The sequence below is a fragment of the Centroberyx affinis genome, unplaced genomic scaffold (assembly GCF_046629955.1).
Source record: "Centroberyx affinis isolate AG114_WGS23_722 - 3 ecotype Tasmania unplaced genomic scaffold, CSIRO-AGI_Caff_v1 ptg000290l_1, whole genome shotgun sequence".
Lineage (NCBI taxonomy): Eukaryota > Metazoa > Chordata > Actinopteri > Beryciformes > Berycidae > Centroberyx > Centroberyx affinis.
This window is the reverse complement of record NW_027278969.1, coordinates 64949-82500: the sequence shown is the minus strand read 5'-3', so window position 1 is coordinate 82500 and position 17552 is coordinate 64949. Positions and strand designations below refer to the sequence as shown.

Sequence of the window (17552 nt, the reverse complement as noted above, 5' to 3'; positions counted from 1 at the left end):
GAGCACATTTGTTCCATTTCTCAACACCCAAAACAACATTCGGCATCACAGTTCATCAGTAATGCATTTGTGTTGCTGTAAACTGTGTGCAGAGCTCTACACAACAATCCCATGGCTCTAATGTAACAAGATGAAAACGTATTAGACTTGGTTATCAATTGAAGCGATAGCATTTCTGATTCACTGCTGAAATGCTCCATTCGGTTTAGTTTACACATGCATAATTAGCGCATAAGTAGAATAAATGAAACGCGCGTGGGACCTTCATCACAACGCAACGCATCTGCAAGGCAATGATGCAGCGATGATGGATTCTCTTATTTGAAATGAGTGAGTTTTATGTCAGAGAGTAGCACATGAAGGGTTTTTTGGGTTTCTTAAAATAAACACCATATTTCCTATAAACCCCATTGCTTTCTGTTGCAATCCCCCTTGCTGGTGTCCCTTGTTTTGAAGAGCATGAAGAAGGATATAAGCCGATACCAGCCTTTGATAACAGCCAATATACGTATATAAAGTTATGCATATATGAAAACAGCTCCTGTTTTGTGCTGTAAAGTAACCTCACTTTGTGCTGTAAAGCAGTACAGCAGATTTCCTACTCAATCCAACCCAGTGGCACACAATGTAAAATGCAGTGTAGAGGCCGGTAGAGGCTGCCAGTCTTCTCTGTAATGGTCTTGTTTGTTAACGGTAATTATACTAATGTCTCAAAATTAACGTGGTAATGATTTATTGATGTTAAAATGACATGCAGCGGCTACAAGTGCGATCCCATCCTTAGAGGTGGATCTGTGCTAAATGTATTGGACAGTTGTTTAAGTGGGTGTTTTGCCGTTGTTTGTTACTCCAAATCTGTGTGATACACAGCGAGCTGCCGAAGTTTGACTTTCAAGAGCCAGCCAGCCGTGGGAGAGCAGAACGGTCATTGATTGGCCGTAAAAGGCTGGAAGCAAACGAGGGAGCTGTTCTCTGTCATCTCACTGGACGAGATGTGCATACTGTGTGCTCTGTCTAACCTACAGTCCTCTGGCACCATCATTCACATTCCTAATCTTATAATCGCAATCATAGTCCTGCTCATAACCGCCTTCAAATGCAACAGTATAGCTCTTCTGTCTAGCTGAGTTTTTGTTGACGGCTATTGGTTTCTGTGCTGTTTCTGTTGTGGCAATCAATATGTTGTACAACTTCTTAGACTGGTTTCTATGCTGTTTCTATCTTGGCATAGATCAACAACCATTTAGAATTGGAAAAAATATACAAATGTATTATTGATTTTGTAATTTTTGTCATAAATGCCAATTTCTTGTGCAGTGCTCATAATTTGCAGCCTCTAAGCTTCTTCTAGTAATTAATCAAATAGAAAAGTGAATTTGGGTGTCATCTGCATATTGGCACTCGCACTAGGGGATTGTCAGTGAGTATGACTTTGTTTGGGGGGTTGTGATCCATAGAGGTTAAGAACCATTCATTTAAATGACTGGAACTGTCTCTTCTCTTCTCTCTCATGGACTAAAGGCTGGAAGAGCTCACCTGGATGGAAAAGCTCATAGAAATATTTTATTTTCCCACAAAATCAATCTCCAGTGCATCGTCAATGAAAAAAGCTCCAGAAAGTGTCTCTCGATGACATCACAGATTAGAAAAGTACACCGTTCACAAATACTGTCGGAAAGATTCGATTTTCGCCTTATGGAAAAGTTTCTGCTGAAAGTTTGTGCATTTTGGCTTTCCTGCTATTTTGTGACCTGCTTTCTCTTTCTCAACATATATTACACACACACACACACAGTCATATTCACCGAGGGCCAGTGTAGTGTGTGTAGTATGTTTTTCTGCATTCCACTGTCTCTTGGTCCATCTGGAGCCAATCTAACCCCACTGCTAGGAATAACAATAGTGTGTGTGTGTGTGTGTGTGTGTGCGTGTGCGTGTGTGTGTAACCGGTAGGTTACACACACACTTTACTCTTGGACGATACCAAGAGTAAACAACCACAGGCATCAGAAAGACGACCCAGGTGTATGTGTGTGTGTGTGGTTATAGTTCTCTGTTTCTGTGTGTGTATTTCTTTTGTTTCAGTGGGCATTTTTTTTTTGTATGTGTGTGTGTGTATGTGTATGCGTGCGTGTGTGTGTGCGCGTGTGTCGTTTTAGAGGAGTTTGTTTTCTGAGGCTTTGGTGACAATCTGGTTTTAATTTCCTGAAAGATGATTTTCTTTGTCCTCTCTCTCTCTCTCTCTCTCTCTCTCTCTCTCTCTCCCTCTCTCTCTCCCATACTCTCTTATGCCCGATTTACCCAAGAGGGGATTGGTTGCCACTGCCTGCTTTCCTCCTCCTAAAATTGACAGCAAAGGGACATTTGAAATGCAGATTGGCAAACATGTTTCTGTGAAGCATCTAGCATGCTCATTATTCAGAAAAAGTCATATATTATCCATTATTTATTGCTCATTTCCAAAGTAATGCCATTACTTCAGTTAGTTACTTCCTAGGTGCAGTAATTCATTCCATTACTTCATTGCTTTTCTGTTAGTTGGTGGTTGCATCCTCTTTTACTGCCAAAAATCAGGATAAATCAGTTCCCCCCCCCCCGTGTATGATCAGAGAAACCAAACAGCGTTGATGTCCAATGTTTTTTCTCTTCCTTCCGCTGGATCAAACCAAAGCGACGAGAATATTTCCACCCAGAGAAAGAAAACTTTTTTCCTGTCATTTGTCATCGGAGCGAGCTCGGCGTGAGAAGACGACAGCTAATTATGAGGAAAGGAAAACGAATCAAGGGATGGTGGTGGGATTTAATTTTTGGATAACACCCTCGATTTGATGTTTAGAGGAGATGATAGCAAAGGGAAAAAAAAAAACTGTGATTGGTAAATCGCGCTGAAATTGAAAAAGTCCTTTGTGAAATTATCCATTACTGGAAAAGTAATAACCTAACTGTAATATGTTACTGAGTAAAGCATCAGCAGCCAACACTGCTGGCATGTATGAAAAGTAATTTGATAAAATTGACTTTGTTGATCTATTCATTCTTCTTTGCATATGTATATGGTACAAGGCTGTATCAGCGTATCAATGGATTGCAAGTTTTTTCTTTTCTTATTTTTTGTCTGTTTGGTGTCTTTTGATTGGTTTTCCAACCCTTCTCTGGGCTCAGTTTATTCATGCAGATGTTACAAAAAGGCTATTGATCCAAGACAAACCAGCATATTTGATCAATTGTCTGAGGAAGTCAGGGAATATTAGGGAATTTTACAAATAGGCCACTTTACAGGAATATACAGAAGATACTTTGCATCAGATGGAGGTTTTTTAGGTGTTTGTTCATCCTCAGCAAGACCAACTCTAGTGGAAACCAGACTGTTTACCCCTTTAGAAAAACAACATTATCACAAACCAGGGAGGAATAAAAAAATTTTTTAGGTCATGGAAATGCTCCCGACTTAGTTATGGAAAGTCAAAGAAAAGTCATATTACATCAGGGCCCCGACGGGAACCCTGGTGGAGGATTGAGGCTGATAGCGACTCATTTTCACGCCTCTTGCCGCTCTCCGCCCCTACCCACTCCTCCCCACAGGCAATGAATGAAATCTCATACTGTAACTTTCCTCTACTCATCGTCTCCTCCTTCCTCTCCTCCTCTCCCCCTCCCTCCCTCCCTCCCTCTCTTTCCTCTTATTTCTTTGCTTACAGGAACAATCAATCTTGTGCTTCCGTTTTTTTTTCTCCCCCCGGCGTGTCCACTCCGTTTTTTCACTCTCGCAGACAATAGTAAAGGCTTCGCAGAGGGGAATGCAAACACGCGGGGGGGGGGGGGGTCACGGACGTTATCAACAGTATTTCCCAAGTTTCCCCTCTGGTGTCGGGTCGGGTCGGGTCGGGTCGGGCCCGTGTTTTCCTTGATTCACTGAGAATTTGAAGTCATGAAATCGCGTTCCCCCATTCGACCGTAGTTTGTCAAAGTAATGTGACTCTCAGCAGATGGCTCCTTTTCTCAGGGCCAACAAATACACATAGTGCTTGACAGAAGCTTTACTTTAATGAAGATTGTGTCAGATTCCTGATTAGGGTTTTAACAGCTGGGATTATGTCTTTTTCTCTGACAGCTATTGACGATAGAGTCTTCTTATTCCGGCCACTAATAGAGCTAATAACAGGCTTAGCGAGCTCTCATAGGGCCCCTACTGATGTCTATTGTATTCGTGTGAGTCAGTGTGTGTGTGTGTGTCTGTGTGTGTGTGTGTGTGTGTGTGTGTGTCCGCGCGCTCTCCATCCTAAACATTGACATTGTTTCCTCGTTTCCAGTCCCCATAATTCCCCTCTCCCTCGTCGCACAGCTCCCCTCTCCCGCTGTTCCATTCTGCCGGTCTTTTCTCTTTCCGCTCTTGTCTTCTTCTTCTTTTTTATTTCCTTTTCTCCTCTCCCCGGGACAGAGACGGGTCATCGGGTTGCCATGACAAAAGCTTTGATTATTGGCTGGGCTGAGAGGATGGCGTCAGAGAAACCTGTTTTTTTTTTTCTGGGAGAAATGTCAATAATTTCAAAGGAGGTAAATTCCTCAATTCAGATGTGCTAAGACTCACTGCTGTTATCAAAGCAAGAGTGGCTTCTATTATTCTAAGTATTCTTCTTCTGCTGCTGCTTTTCAAATCAAATGTTACAAAAATGCCTTAACAAAAATAACAGATAAAACGGCAATGGTGAGAAATAAAGCAAAAAAAACAGCAGGATAAAAGATGTAAGTCAAGTTTTTATTCAAGGCCTTTCATACAAATGGGTGAATAAGTGGTTTGCACTCCCACGTAACCAAGGTGCATTCATTTTTCCATTTAAATACATTGTCAGAAATGAGCCTTTTCCTTTTCCTACCTGGATTTTGCTGGCTACTACATCCAAATGAAAGTTGAATGAGTTCTTATTCAGTGGGTTTTCATGTCAGGGCGTAAAGGCAGTACTAACTAGAAAAATCAAAAGGGACTTTTGGGAAGAATTGATATTCACAGTTGACTAGAACAAGGGAAACAGGCTTCTTGTAGCATTCATAACCCACTGTAAACCAAATACCGGTCTCTAATGTATGCAAAGCGCTTTCTTCCTGTAGTCTCAGTGGATTAAGGCCAATCCTGTGTACTTACAGCACGGCGGAGTCAATGCCGGGGTGCAGACGGGCTAATAGCTAAGAAGTAGGAGCGGCAGTACAAGTGTCTGATGCCTGTACGCTTTGTAGTGTGTGTGTGTGTGTGTGTGTAAACTATGCTTTTACTATCTTACGGAGTCCAAATCTGCAAATGGGGTTAGATAGAGAATAATTGTTAGTCAATAAAATGTCCTCCCAAGTAAAACACCGCACCACCGTGCCTGCTTCTGTGTGTGTGTGTGCGTGTGTGTGTGTGTGTGTGTGTGTGTGTGTTTTCAGTCAGGTGTGAAATGGGTGATTCCTCCTCCTGGTTTAAGAACTGAGAGTAATGATGCAGAATGGAAGAGGTTTATAGAGGCACTAAGTCCACCTATCTCTCTCTCTCTGTCTCTCTCTAACTCTCTCTCTCTGTCTATCTCTATCTCTCTCTATCTTCCCGTCTCGAGCTCTAGCTCTCTGTCTCTCTCCCCCTCTTTCTCCATCTCTCTGTCTCTCTCTCTCTCTCTCTCTCTCTCTGGTTTTTATGGTAGCGTTATTATCTCGCTCGCCCACCCATTACTGTTCAGGTTGGAGCAGAATAATAAATTTCAGGATCATGCCGACGCAGCGTTTCCCCAGCTAAAGCTCATTCTGTGGACTCGACAGAAAAGGCTGCACTGAAACAACACAAGACAACAAGATATGAGCATATTGTTGTGCTCTGTACTGAATAGCACTTTAGGACAGAAAAACACTATTAGTACTAGTAGTAGTAGTAGTAGTAGTAGTAGACTTACACTTACAGTAGTAGTACACGTACAGACTTTTGAATTATAGGACTGATGAGAATAATCTTTTTTCCACTTTCACATCCCAGCAAAATCCCATTTGGTTCCAATATTTGCACAATATTTACACATAATACATAATGGAAACAAACCATTTGCAGCTTTAAAACCCAAGCAAATCTCATTTTTAGTTGTCACATTTTAGTTGTCCATTCATTAAAGACAGTGAAATTGAGGGTGAAAATATCAGGGGGAAAAAAAGACCACATTTTCATACGTGTTGAAAAATATCAGTTATGCCATTCTACGGTGGCCTTTTTAGGACATCCTCAGCTGCCTTTGGATTTTCTCAGACTTGGCTGTCCTTTGTCAGACTTAGGTGGAATTCATGGGACTTAGCGGTCAGTACGAAATGCAAAGTACAGCTAAGTCTGACACTCTCCGTTTTTAGTCTGACAAACTCCATCTAAATCTGCCAGCGTGCAGCTCTAAGCCTGACGAACTCCATCTCACTGTGCCAAAGAACATGACAAAGGCGGCTGAGAATTGTCCTAAAAAGGCCACCGTACCAGTCACTATAACCTTACTGTAAGTAACTTTCCTCTTCTGTATATTGATAGTTACTTTGGATAAAAATGAAGTGTACACAGTGTTCTGTTGTACAGATCAACAACATCAACTTATTCTCTCTCTCTCTCTCTCTCTCTCTCTCTCTCTCTCTCTCTCTCTCTCTCTCTCTCCAGTTATCAGCCTATGGAGGAAGTGTGGTCTATACCGTGTCTTATACTACAGACCAACAACAACAGGCACCCATCAGAGTCACCTCCCAACCTGACCTAGTCATAGAGGTAAGATTTAACACACACACACACACACACACACACACACACACACACCATCAGAGAGACTGTTGAACTCCTAATATATACTAAGACTCTAGTAGAGAGTTATTAAACAAATAATATATCTAGCAGTGAGCTGTTTAAAAGTCCATATCTATCTATTTACCGAGATCCATACACAGTATATCTTTCTATCTAATGTCTATATTTATGTATGTATAATATGTGTGTGTGTCTGTTTTTCCCTGAAACATTATTTATCTTTTCTTAAATTCATTGACTTTTACACCGCTGAAGACCACTAAATGAAGTAGCAAATGAAAGCGGTTAACACACACACACGCACACACACATACACACACACACGCACACACAGCTACAGCTGGCAGAGAAATGCTGAACTTAGCAATAAAACATGCAGATAGAGTCTCTGCCTTCCCTTCTCTCTCTGTATGTCTTTATAATGAGTAGGTTGTGATATGATGTATGGCAGCAATAAGCAAAGCAGCAACACTATTAGTTAACTGTTTATTCACACTATATCACTAAACAACAACTGTTTGTTTGTGAGTTTGTGTGTGTGTGTGTGTGTGTGTGTGTGTGTGTGTATCCGCAATACTATGCCAGAGCTGCAGAAACAATCCTGTTATCGCACACAGCAACTTTCTACCAGTCACATGTTAAAGATGCCAAAAGAAGGAATTTCAATTAGTTTAGTCTGAAGGATTTTCATATGCTGCATCTCTAATAGGCTGAAAACAGCTACTTACAGTGCAGTGGGAAATATGCAACGCCTTTACAGCAAGGCACCACAGCTCAGTAGGGAAAGAAAATTAATTTCATCCAGCGAGAATTAAATGTGTTGAATACGGACACAAATCCTAACACTGTATTATGACTTTTATTTATTTTTTAGTTATTAACCCATTCAATTTAGCTAATATTTCAGAAAAAATGCACAAAGTTGCATATCAGAACACTTCTTTTCTCAGTGGATGAAGCCAGAATCCTAAACCCATCTTTGTATTTGTAGTTTGTTGTATTTTTATGCACAAATACTTATGATATGAAATTCATAGTATAAACTGTAGGAAGTAGTATCAAACTGATGCAGTTTAGATTCATTAAAGAAAAGCATACACTTGGCTTTCAGAAAATGCTTTTCTCCCAGTATTTGTTTTTGGTTCGTATCGGAGATGGTAAGAGAGAGAAAGAAAGACGCAGAGATGGAGAGACGTAGATCAAGCAGAGCTGGTGTTATTTAAAGACGTGTCAGCGAGATAGACAGACTGGGAGGGGATGGGTGGAGGAGGAGGAGTGTCGGTCTTCTTGTCAACACAAAGCCTCTCCAAATGACAACATTAATGAACCACCTACACACTGTCAAGCAGCTCTCTCTTTCAGTCCCTCTCTCTCTCCTTCTCCCTACCTTTTTCTCTCTGTCTCCGTCTTCCTTTCTCTCTCCATCTGCATTTCTGTGCGCTGTAATGTTGTTTGTGTTTTCCTCGCGGACCACAAGAAGAAACTCTTGCTCTTGGTTCTAACTATTTGGAATTGGAATAGACAACAATCTCTGTTTCTCTTTATTTCCATCTCTCTTTCTCAATCCAGTTCAATTCATTGGGGTCCATTAGTATGGTTAAAAAAAAAAATACAAAAGCATTTGATGACAACAATAACAATAATACAGATAAAAGGACCACAAAAAGTATCAATCATTTACTCTCTATTCTTAAAACAAGTGGAAAAAATCAGCTTGTTTCCAAATTCCAAATTCACTCATTTCCAATGCAAATCAACTTGGTTTGAGAATTCTCTTGAATCAAGTGACATTATCTTCATACTAGCTCAAGATGTTATTGCTTATTTCAAGAAAAGTCTCAAAATAGGTGAAACTGAATTGGAAACAAGTTAAATTATCATTTCTTTTTCTTTTTTTTGCAGTAAACAATATTTTAAGACCCAATACTAGACTAAATGACTGGTTAAGATGGGCGTTTTTTGCCATGTGATAATTAGAATTGAAAGACAATAACATATAGTCAGCAAAAGCCTCTCTCCCCCCTCTTTCAGAGAGATCCAATAAGAAACTATTAACTCTGAGGTGACTTTGGCTGTTGTCAATCTCCCCTCCTCTCTCGCTCTCTCTCTCTCTCTCTCTCTCTCTGCCTCTCTATCTCTGTATCTCTCGGCCCTCCCTCCTCTCCGTCTCTCTTTCTGTCTCTTTATCCCTCCCTCTGTCTCCCTTTCTCTCGTCTTTCAATTAGTTTTCATTTAACGGTTTATTGGCATGGTGAGCTCTCTCTCTCTCTCTCTCTCTCCCCTCCCACTCTCTCTCTCTCTCCATCAGTAGTTGTCACTCTGTATTAGCTGCTACATGCCATTGATCTGTTCTCAACAAGAGATAGTCAGATACCAGGGCTAGGCTCAATTCACTTTGCATTCAGTCCATTCAAAATGTCAATAGAAACTGCAATTCATTAGCTAATGACACATCATTCACTCTGTTTTTTTTTCTTAAATCGGTCGGATATGACAGTCCGCTCATGCTAGGAGAACATCCACTTCCTGGGTTGATGGAATTAAAAAAATGATTAAGAAAGAGAGAGAGAGCAAAAAGAGAATAAAAAAGCATAACATCCCGACTTTGCTTCCTCCTTCGCGGCCAGGGGGGCGGTATCAAGATGATTGACAGCCGGTTCGGCCAGCCGGTGTACCCCTCCTCGCCGAGCGCCAATCACGTCGCCCTGCTGCCGGAGAGCTTCCTGCTGTCAGAGACCGGCCGGCCAATCGCTCGACGGGACTTCCTGTCCGTGTTGGCCAACGTGACCCGAGTGCTGGTCAGGGCCTCGTACAGCACAGAGCCCAGCGCTGTGTACAGGTAGACACACACACACACACACACACGCTTCTCAGTACACACACTTACTCATCAATACGTACATGTAGATACACTTGTCAAATGATAAAAGTTGCATTGAAAAGACTAAATGTGGCAGTAGGCAGACCACAATGCATGTTTGTGCTTAATATTTGTGTGTGTGTGTGTGTGTGTGTGTGTGCGTGTGTGTGTGTGCGTCTGTCTAGGCTCCACGCATTCTCTATGGAGGTGTCTTATCCCTCCACCAGAGGAGAGAAGAAAGCCTCGGCTGTAGAAACCTGCTCCTGTCCTCCTGGATATGCTGGCACTTCGTGTGAGGTACACACACACACACACACACACACACACTATTGCAAATTTAGAAACCTCCTCTACAATAATCACTAGAGAACACAAGGTGGTACAATGTCGCATCAGCCTGCCGACTAGCAACTGCATGCTACACTGGATATCAGTCATAACTAGATTGGGTTTGAAGTGGTTCCAATGATGCTATTTTAAAGCCTCAAGTCCTCAAAAGGTTTTGAATGCAGCTGTAGAGCATTTTTCATCTTCAATTCAGTTTGAGAGGTCTTAAAAAAACGTTATGGATTGATGATGCACTGTTTTTTTTCAGTGAGAAATCCCATTAAAAATGTCTGAGAAAGTGCTAAAATTACCTTGATGAAACGGGCAGACATCTACTGATACTAATACAACACTTTTCAGAACAAGGTTTCAAAGGACTGTGCAGTAAAAGGAACAAAACAAACCACTGTTTTACAGCACAAAAACAGATTGCTTTACGGCATTAAACAGGAAGAGGGCGCTGTTCTTCCAGAGCAAACAGCCAAAGCTCTCAGAGTTTCTCACGACGGCAGATGGTGGAAGGAGTGAAAGGATGGAAAAATCACTTCCAACCATGTTTATCTTCTTCAGTAAAGCCAAAGAGAAAACCTTTTGACTGAAGAAGCAGCATCCTCTCTACAGGGTTTATGGGAAATGTAGTCTTAATGTGGAGAAACACTAGCACTAACAGTACCACTGGTGTGAGATAGAGGCGACCAATCGTCTCCACTACGGTCACATTTGTTTACTGTAGTTATACCAAGGTATCACAGCTAATTTGACAATGATTTATTGATGTTTAAAAGCTCCATTAAGGCCCGCTAAGCAGAGCAGAAACGAAGTGACAATGTAACAGCAGTGGTTTGTTTCTCTGTGCTGCTGTCTTATAGTTATTCTAGTCTTGACTGTCTTATTATTATTTTAGTCTCCACACACACACACACACACACACAGACAAAATCACACACAGAAACCCACACACACTCAGGCGCTCTTAAACACAGGCACTCAGACAGACACAGACACACGCACACACGCACTTAGAGTAAAACTGAGGTGCTAATTAGAGGATCACAGGCTAATTACTCCACACTGCAGCAGTTTAAAGACACACAACTCCTGTCTTCCTGTCTGTTTATGTGTGTGTGTGTGTGTGTGTGTCTGTGTGTGTGTGTTTCAGGTGTGTGTTCCTGGTTTCCGGAGGGTGAACGGGACGGTGTACAACGGTGTGTGTGAAGCGTGTCGTTGCCACGGTCATGCCGCACAGTGTCACGAGGTCACTGGACACTGCCTGGTAGGACACTATTGATCGATCGGTTGATTGATTAAATCGCCTGTTTGCTTGTTTCTCTCTCTCTCTCTCTCTCTCTCTCTCTCTCCCTCTCAGTCATTTTGTGTCCAAAGCATTTGGTTTCGACAGTGGACTCAAAGTGGCACTGTACCATTTTACTTACTGCTTGATTTGAATGCTTTTTATGCCTTTGAATGCATTCAATATTGGTGTTATTTCACCTTTAAGTCATAAAGTTGTCAACTCCTTAAGAAATAATGCTAAATGGTAAATAAATAGAATGTGAATTGATCAACTTCAAAGTCAGCCTGCCTGCTTTAATCACACTGCCTGCTTTGGCTTGGATCAATAATCAAGAGAGAATAGATCTGATTGGTCAGGAGCCCACGGCTGCTGTCAGCTATTGGTTGATTTCAACTTGACAGTGTTATGACCCTTCATACACACACAAACACACACACACACACACACAGTTGTGTGTATAGGTAGAAACTGTATATAGAAACTATGCAGACACTATATACAGACACACATTTACACATACAGTAGAAGAGATACACACACAGGCAGACACACACACACACACACGTACATATACTGTACAAACACACACACACACACACACACACACACACACACACACACACACACACACACATTCTCTCACTCACATCGCCTCGGGCCTAAGCTGTCAGTTTGCATCAAACTAAACACTTGCACACACACACACACACACACACACACACACACACACACACACACACACACACACTGTAGGTCTTGTATTACCATGTTCTGTTTCATTATAGATGAGGAGGATGTTGGGGTATGTCAGGGGGAGAACACACACACTCTGAGCCAGACAAAGACAGACAGACAGACAGACAGGCAGGCACACACACACACACACACACACTCTCACACACGCATAGACAGACAGGCATTATAGACAAATACATACAAAGACAAAAAGACAGCCTGACACTTACTGATATAAACATGGACTTGCACACAGACAGCCGGACAAACACCCACCCACACACACACATTCATACATATATATATTTACACATTGACAGTCAGACAGACAGATGCACACACACACCCCATTCCTGAGGACTGTGTTCCCTAGCTATAGTTGAATGGGAGAATGATGCCATGGTTGTGGGTTAACGCCCAGTGTGTGTGTGTGTGTGTGTGTGTCTGTGTGTCATGATGTATTTCAGCAGTGAACATTTGATCTGAGAAGGAAATGATTTGGAAACCGGCTGACACATGCGCGCACGCACACACACACACACACACACACACTCACACACACACACACACACACATGTCTGGGTGCTTTGCAAGAGAGAATCAGAGGCAGGAAACAGAGATTTGTGGCAGCTTGGCCTGAGCTGTGATTCAAAGTAGAATACTGGCCAATGCTTTGTCTGCTTACACCCTATAATCTGACATCTGACTGTATGTAGCAACTGATAGTGTAATAACTACCAGATAATATAATAATATGCCCAAATCTGATAAAACGTCCCTCTAAATGAATGAAAATAGCACAATCCTAGAAATATACCAATGAAACAACAAAGAATATTCAATGAAGAATGAACGACCCAATTTCCCCAAAGAGACCAATTATGTTTCATCTTAAATTAATAGATTAAATGGGAGATCGCACTCACAAATGGAAGAAAAATTTTTCTCAAACCAAGATACTAAAATATTAAATTATCATTTTTATCCTGCAGCTGACCAGTGAAATGACATATGCTCAAGAGAAGTATTTTTAATTAGGTCTCATTTAAAAAATATTTTTTGCCTCATTTTGTTTCTTTTTTCAGTTGTTAAATTGGTCTCATATTCAATTGAAGGTAGCATGAAAAAGGTCTTAAAGTGTCTTAAATTGAAAGTTGCAGGCGTCCAGTACCATGACTCTCTGTGACTCTGTATTCCTCATGACTCTCCCAAACTCCCGACCGCTGTGATCTGATCTCAGCCCGAACACTTTGGCCCACTCAGACACACGACAATTAAATCTGATGGTTCTCACCAACCGGATGTAGATCTCGACGAGCGATTCGGTGGCCAGGTGCCAAGTGACGGAGTGGTCAGATGAAGTATCGGTCCTCCGTGCTGAGCGGCCGGACCATTTTCCCTCAGCCACTTGATGGGTTGTTGTGGTTTCACTGGAGTTGTGTGTGGCTTTTGAATATTGCCAAAGGACTGTTGGTAGTCTGTCTCTATCTAAATTTAATGTGACATTTTCATATTAATAAATGTCTGTTTTGCCACTCTCTACTGCTGATTGATATAACACAATAGTGATTCAACTTACATCCAGTTCATGAAGCTTTTACATTTGCAGAAGGACCGCAGCAGTGAGCGCTTAGCAACAAAGATGGAGACAAAATAAAAAACATAATAGAATAAAACGAGGATCTTGCTGATTACCACTGTAAACAAAACACAAATGCAACAACTCCTGAGGAACATTCACGCTAAATGGCTGAGTGTTTAGCGGCCAAGTGTTTTGTACTTGTACTTGGTTACTATGGTAACGAAGTTTGATGCTAATCCTGGCCCTGTCATTAACTTTGACCTCCTCAGCACTGTTCCCACCAGTGTGAATCTTGTCTGCCTGGTAATGATTTGATTTGACAACTTTATTTAAAAGTGAGATATCTAATTAACAAAGATGCTTTTATAACCATCAAAGCTATTAACAAAGTCCTGCTGTTCTCTTATTGCACTGTATTGTGCTGTGTTAATGCAGCAATGGGCTCTAACCTCAAGACAATCAATAGCCTGTACTGTAACCCTTAACCTTAACACTGAACTTTAACCTTTCTAACTTTTAACCTCTCACAGAGGGAAAGTGTAAAACCACTGAGTTACTAGAATAGAGCAGGTCTGTTGGTAGCTATTTGTTTTTCTTTCCTCTGAACGCTCTTTATTCTAACTCACATCCTAACCGAGAAACTACAAATTAACTAACTTTTGGCTGTTTAATCAACCTCATCATTATCATCATCAGGTTTGTGATGAAAAGATTGCAGCTTTACTTGCGTGTGTTCAGCATTCTGTACGCTACGCTGCTTTGGAAGTGATGCAGAGTCAGCTTGTTCTGTCTACAAAACATACGCTTACACAAATCTCCACCTTAACAATATTTGATCTTGTGTTAAGATCTTGTTTTTTCTTGAAACAAGTGAAAAAATCTGCCAACAAGGCGAGATAATTCCACTTGTTTCCAATACTGTTTCACCTCTTTCAAGATTTTTTTTTTTTAAAGCATGTGACAATAAAAAAGTCCAGCCGCAAGAAAATGTCACTTTAATGCAAGAAAATCTCATCCTGGTGGCAGATTTTTTTCACAGATTTTAAGGAAAACACTTTTGTAAGACTCAGCATACTCAATACTCAACACACACACTCAACAAAATGACTTGATACCAGTCTTCTCATTGCACTGCAGTTAATTGATCAAACAGCTTTTTTTTGCCAAATAGTTGACGTGTCCCTCTGACGTCACTGACCTTTAACCTCTGTCTCCTCCAGGACTGTTCCCACCACACCACAGGCCCCCATTGTGACAGCTGCCTACCTGGTTACTATGGTAACGCCACCCGGGGGTCAGCCGCCGACTGTCGGCCCTGCGCCTGCCCGCTCACTCTGCCCGGCAACAAGTAGGTCGCCACGACGATGGGGTTGATGCCGCCACGGCTACGGTCCCAGACAGTTTAATCAACAGCCTCAATCTATCACTCCTGACCCCTCACTGCATCTCTGCCTCTGTAACCCCAATCTCTCTCTCTCTGACCTGTCGCTTGATAACACTCCTCTCCTCTCCTCTCCTCTCCTCTCCTCTCCTCTCCTTCCTCTTCCTCTTCCTCTCCTCTCCTCTCCTCTCCTCTCCTACATCTCCCTCTTCCTCTTCCTCTTCCTCTCCTCTTCTCTCCTCTCATGTCCTCCTGTCATGTCCTCTCCTCTCCCTCTCTCCTCCCTCTTCCTCTTCCTCTCCTCTCCTCTCCTCCCGCTTCTTCCTCTCCTCTCCTCTCCTCTCCTCCCTCTTCCCTTTCCTCTCCTCTCCTCTCCTCTCCTCCCTCTTCCTCTCCTCTCCTCTCCTCTCCTCTCCTCTCCTCTCCTCTCCTCTCCTCTCCTCTCCTCTCCTCATGTCCTGTCATCATCACATATAAATATGCCCTCAACACAGGTAGAAACATTATGAAAATAACACTGTTGGACATAATTGTTGGTTAAATTGGTCATATACACTTTCTGATCATGGCTTTGTAGTTTCCCCAAATAGCCAGAGAGAGACGCTATACCTTGGGTGCTCAGACACTAGTGTGGTGCACGCCCACACACACACACACACACACACACACACACACACACACACACACAGGCAGCAGCAGCTGAGAATTCCCATGCAGTCATGACACGTCATGTCCAAAACTCCCAGAGCCACTAATAGGGAGCTAAAGAAAGACACAACTCTCTCTCTCTCTCTCTCTCACCTCTCCCCTTCTCTACCTCTCTCTAACCCGGGCAGTAATAATAGCTTGAGGGTCCCTTGCCTTCCAGAACCCCCCAAAATAGCCTGCCAGTCACTCAGTCAGTCAGTCAGACTGTAACAGTTACAGTAATGTCTGAGCTCCGAGCGATGTCCGCATGAGCCTCAGCAGGGGGAGCGGGGTGGCGCTGCACAGCTGAGCAGGAATCAATAGAAATCAGTTTAGTCCTGTAGTGCTGTTACTCTGTATTTACACTCAGGCTTAAACGTGTCTTCGCTGAGGCCTTGTTCTCCTTCCAAATGGGTCGGGATTGTTCTGCCAGGTGGAAATGGGGCGTGAGCTGAAATATCAGGATACAGCTCTGCCCGGTCATCCATCCAGTCAGTAAAGCAGCCACTCTGTTAGCCAGTTATTCAATGAGTCGTGATGGACTTCAGCTGTCCTGGAGCCTGTTGAGCCACACATTGATCCCAGCTGAATTGACTGTATTCCTGTTGTGACTAAAGACGTGACAGTACTGAGTAACAGCAGCAGGCATTTCTTTACATTCAGCCAGTCAGCCAATCAGCAAGCCACCAGTTCTTTCATTACAGAAAGACAGTAAGTCAACCAGTCAGTAAATCAGGCATTTAGTCAGCCAGCCAGTCAGTTATTAAGTCAATCAGCCAGCCAGCTAGATGGTCAGTCAGTCACTCAGTCAGTCGGCCAGTCAGTCAGTCGGCTAGTCAGCCTGTCTGGGCCTGGAACCCGAGCCAGCAGAACTATCTATAGTTTGAGGAGGGCAAGGGAACGAGGGTAAGAGACTCTCTCTCTCTCTCTCTCTCTCTCCCCCTCTCCCTCTTTTTCAGTTCGTTCAGGGTGGAGTCGTAGAGAGGGAGAGGTGTTTTCAGATTCAAGAGTGTGTGCCTGTGTTTAGAGTCTAGCAGGACAGAAGTGTGTGTGTGTGTGTGTTATCGTGAGAGGACAGTAAGCCTGTGGTGTGAGAAGTGTGTGTAGGACCCGGAGGTGTGTATGTGTGTGCGGGGGCGTGTGTGTGCGCGGAGACGAATGATGGCCTTAACTCGTCTCTCTCCTCTCCTCTTCCTCCTCTTCCTCCTTCCTCTCTCTACGGCTGGGACAACGCTATCGAACTAATCAACAACAACAACAACAACAACAACAACAACATCGTCATGGCAACCGCGACAGCTTCAGCCCCACCTGTCACCTAGGCGATGAGGGAGAGTTGCTATGCGACCGTTGTCAGACTGGATACACAGGACCGCGATGCGACAGGTAACACACACACAACACACACATTGAAACACACCCACATAAAAACATGTACACACATACTATACTGTAAGTGTTCCTGTGTGTTAAATGTACTGCCTTCCAATTTGTGCGAGTATGTGTGTGTTCTATTCAGACTCACTCTATTTTGCAATTTTCTATCTCTATAACTACTCATTTTAAATCAAAATTTGACATGTGCCCTTATGTACCTTATGTTTCATGATGCTACTGGAAATGGCACCCCGTTCAGAAACACACCATAATTTCAGAACTCATAAGACCACTAATCATAAAATTTAAACCTTTTTTCTTTTCAATCCTGAAAAGTTGAGCATTTGGAAATCACTTTGAATATACTCAATTCAAAATGAAAACAGAAACTGCAATTCATGAAGCGATGATGGAGTACTGTGTGTCTCACAGTCCATCTGTTTGTCTGTCTGCAGCACATTTGTGAGTTTTCCTAACCCAGAACTAATGAGAAGTTAAAACTTCACAGTGCTGTCA

The 17552-nt window shown here is 42.5% G+C and overlaps 1 protein-coding gene across 1 annotated transcript in view; it reads left to right on the top strand.

Annotated features, from left to right (window-relative positions):
- Positions 1 to 17552, top strand: part of LOC139640726 (laminin subunit alpha-2-like) — a gene marked incomplete at its 3' end in the record, with an annotated part of 117763 nt that overhangs the window by 35491 nt on the left and 64720 nt on the right. Inside the window, 6 exon segments of the mRNA XM_071514917.1 lie at positions 6653 to 6757; positions 9421 to 9632; positions 9839 to 9950; positions 11140 to 11253; positions 14812 to 14939; positions 16959 to 17045. Coding sequence (XP_071371018.1) covers positions 6653 to 6757; positions 9421 to 9632; positions 9839 to 9950; positions 11140 to 11253; positions 14812 to 14939; positions 16959 to 17045 — 758 coding nt within the window.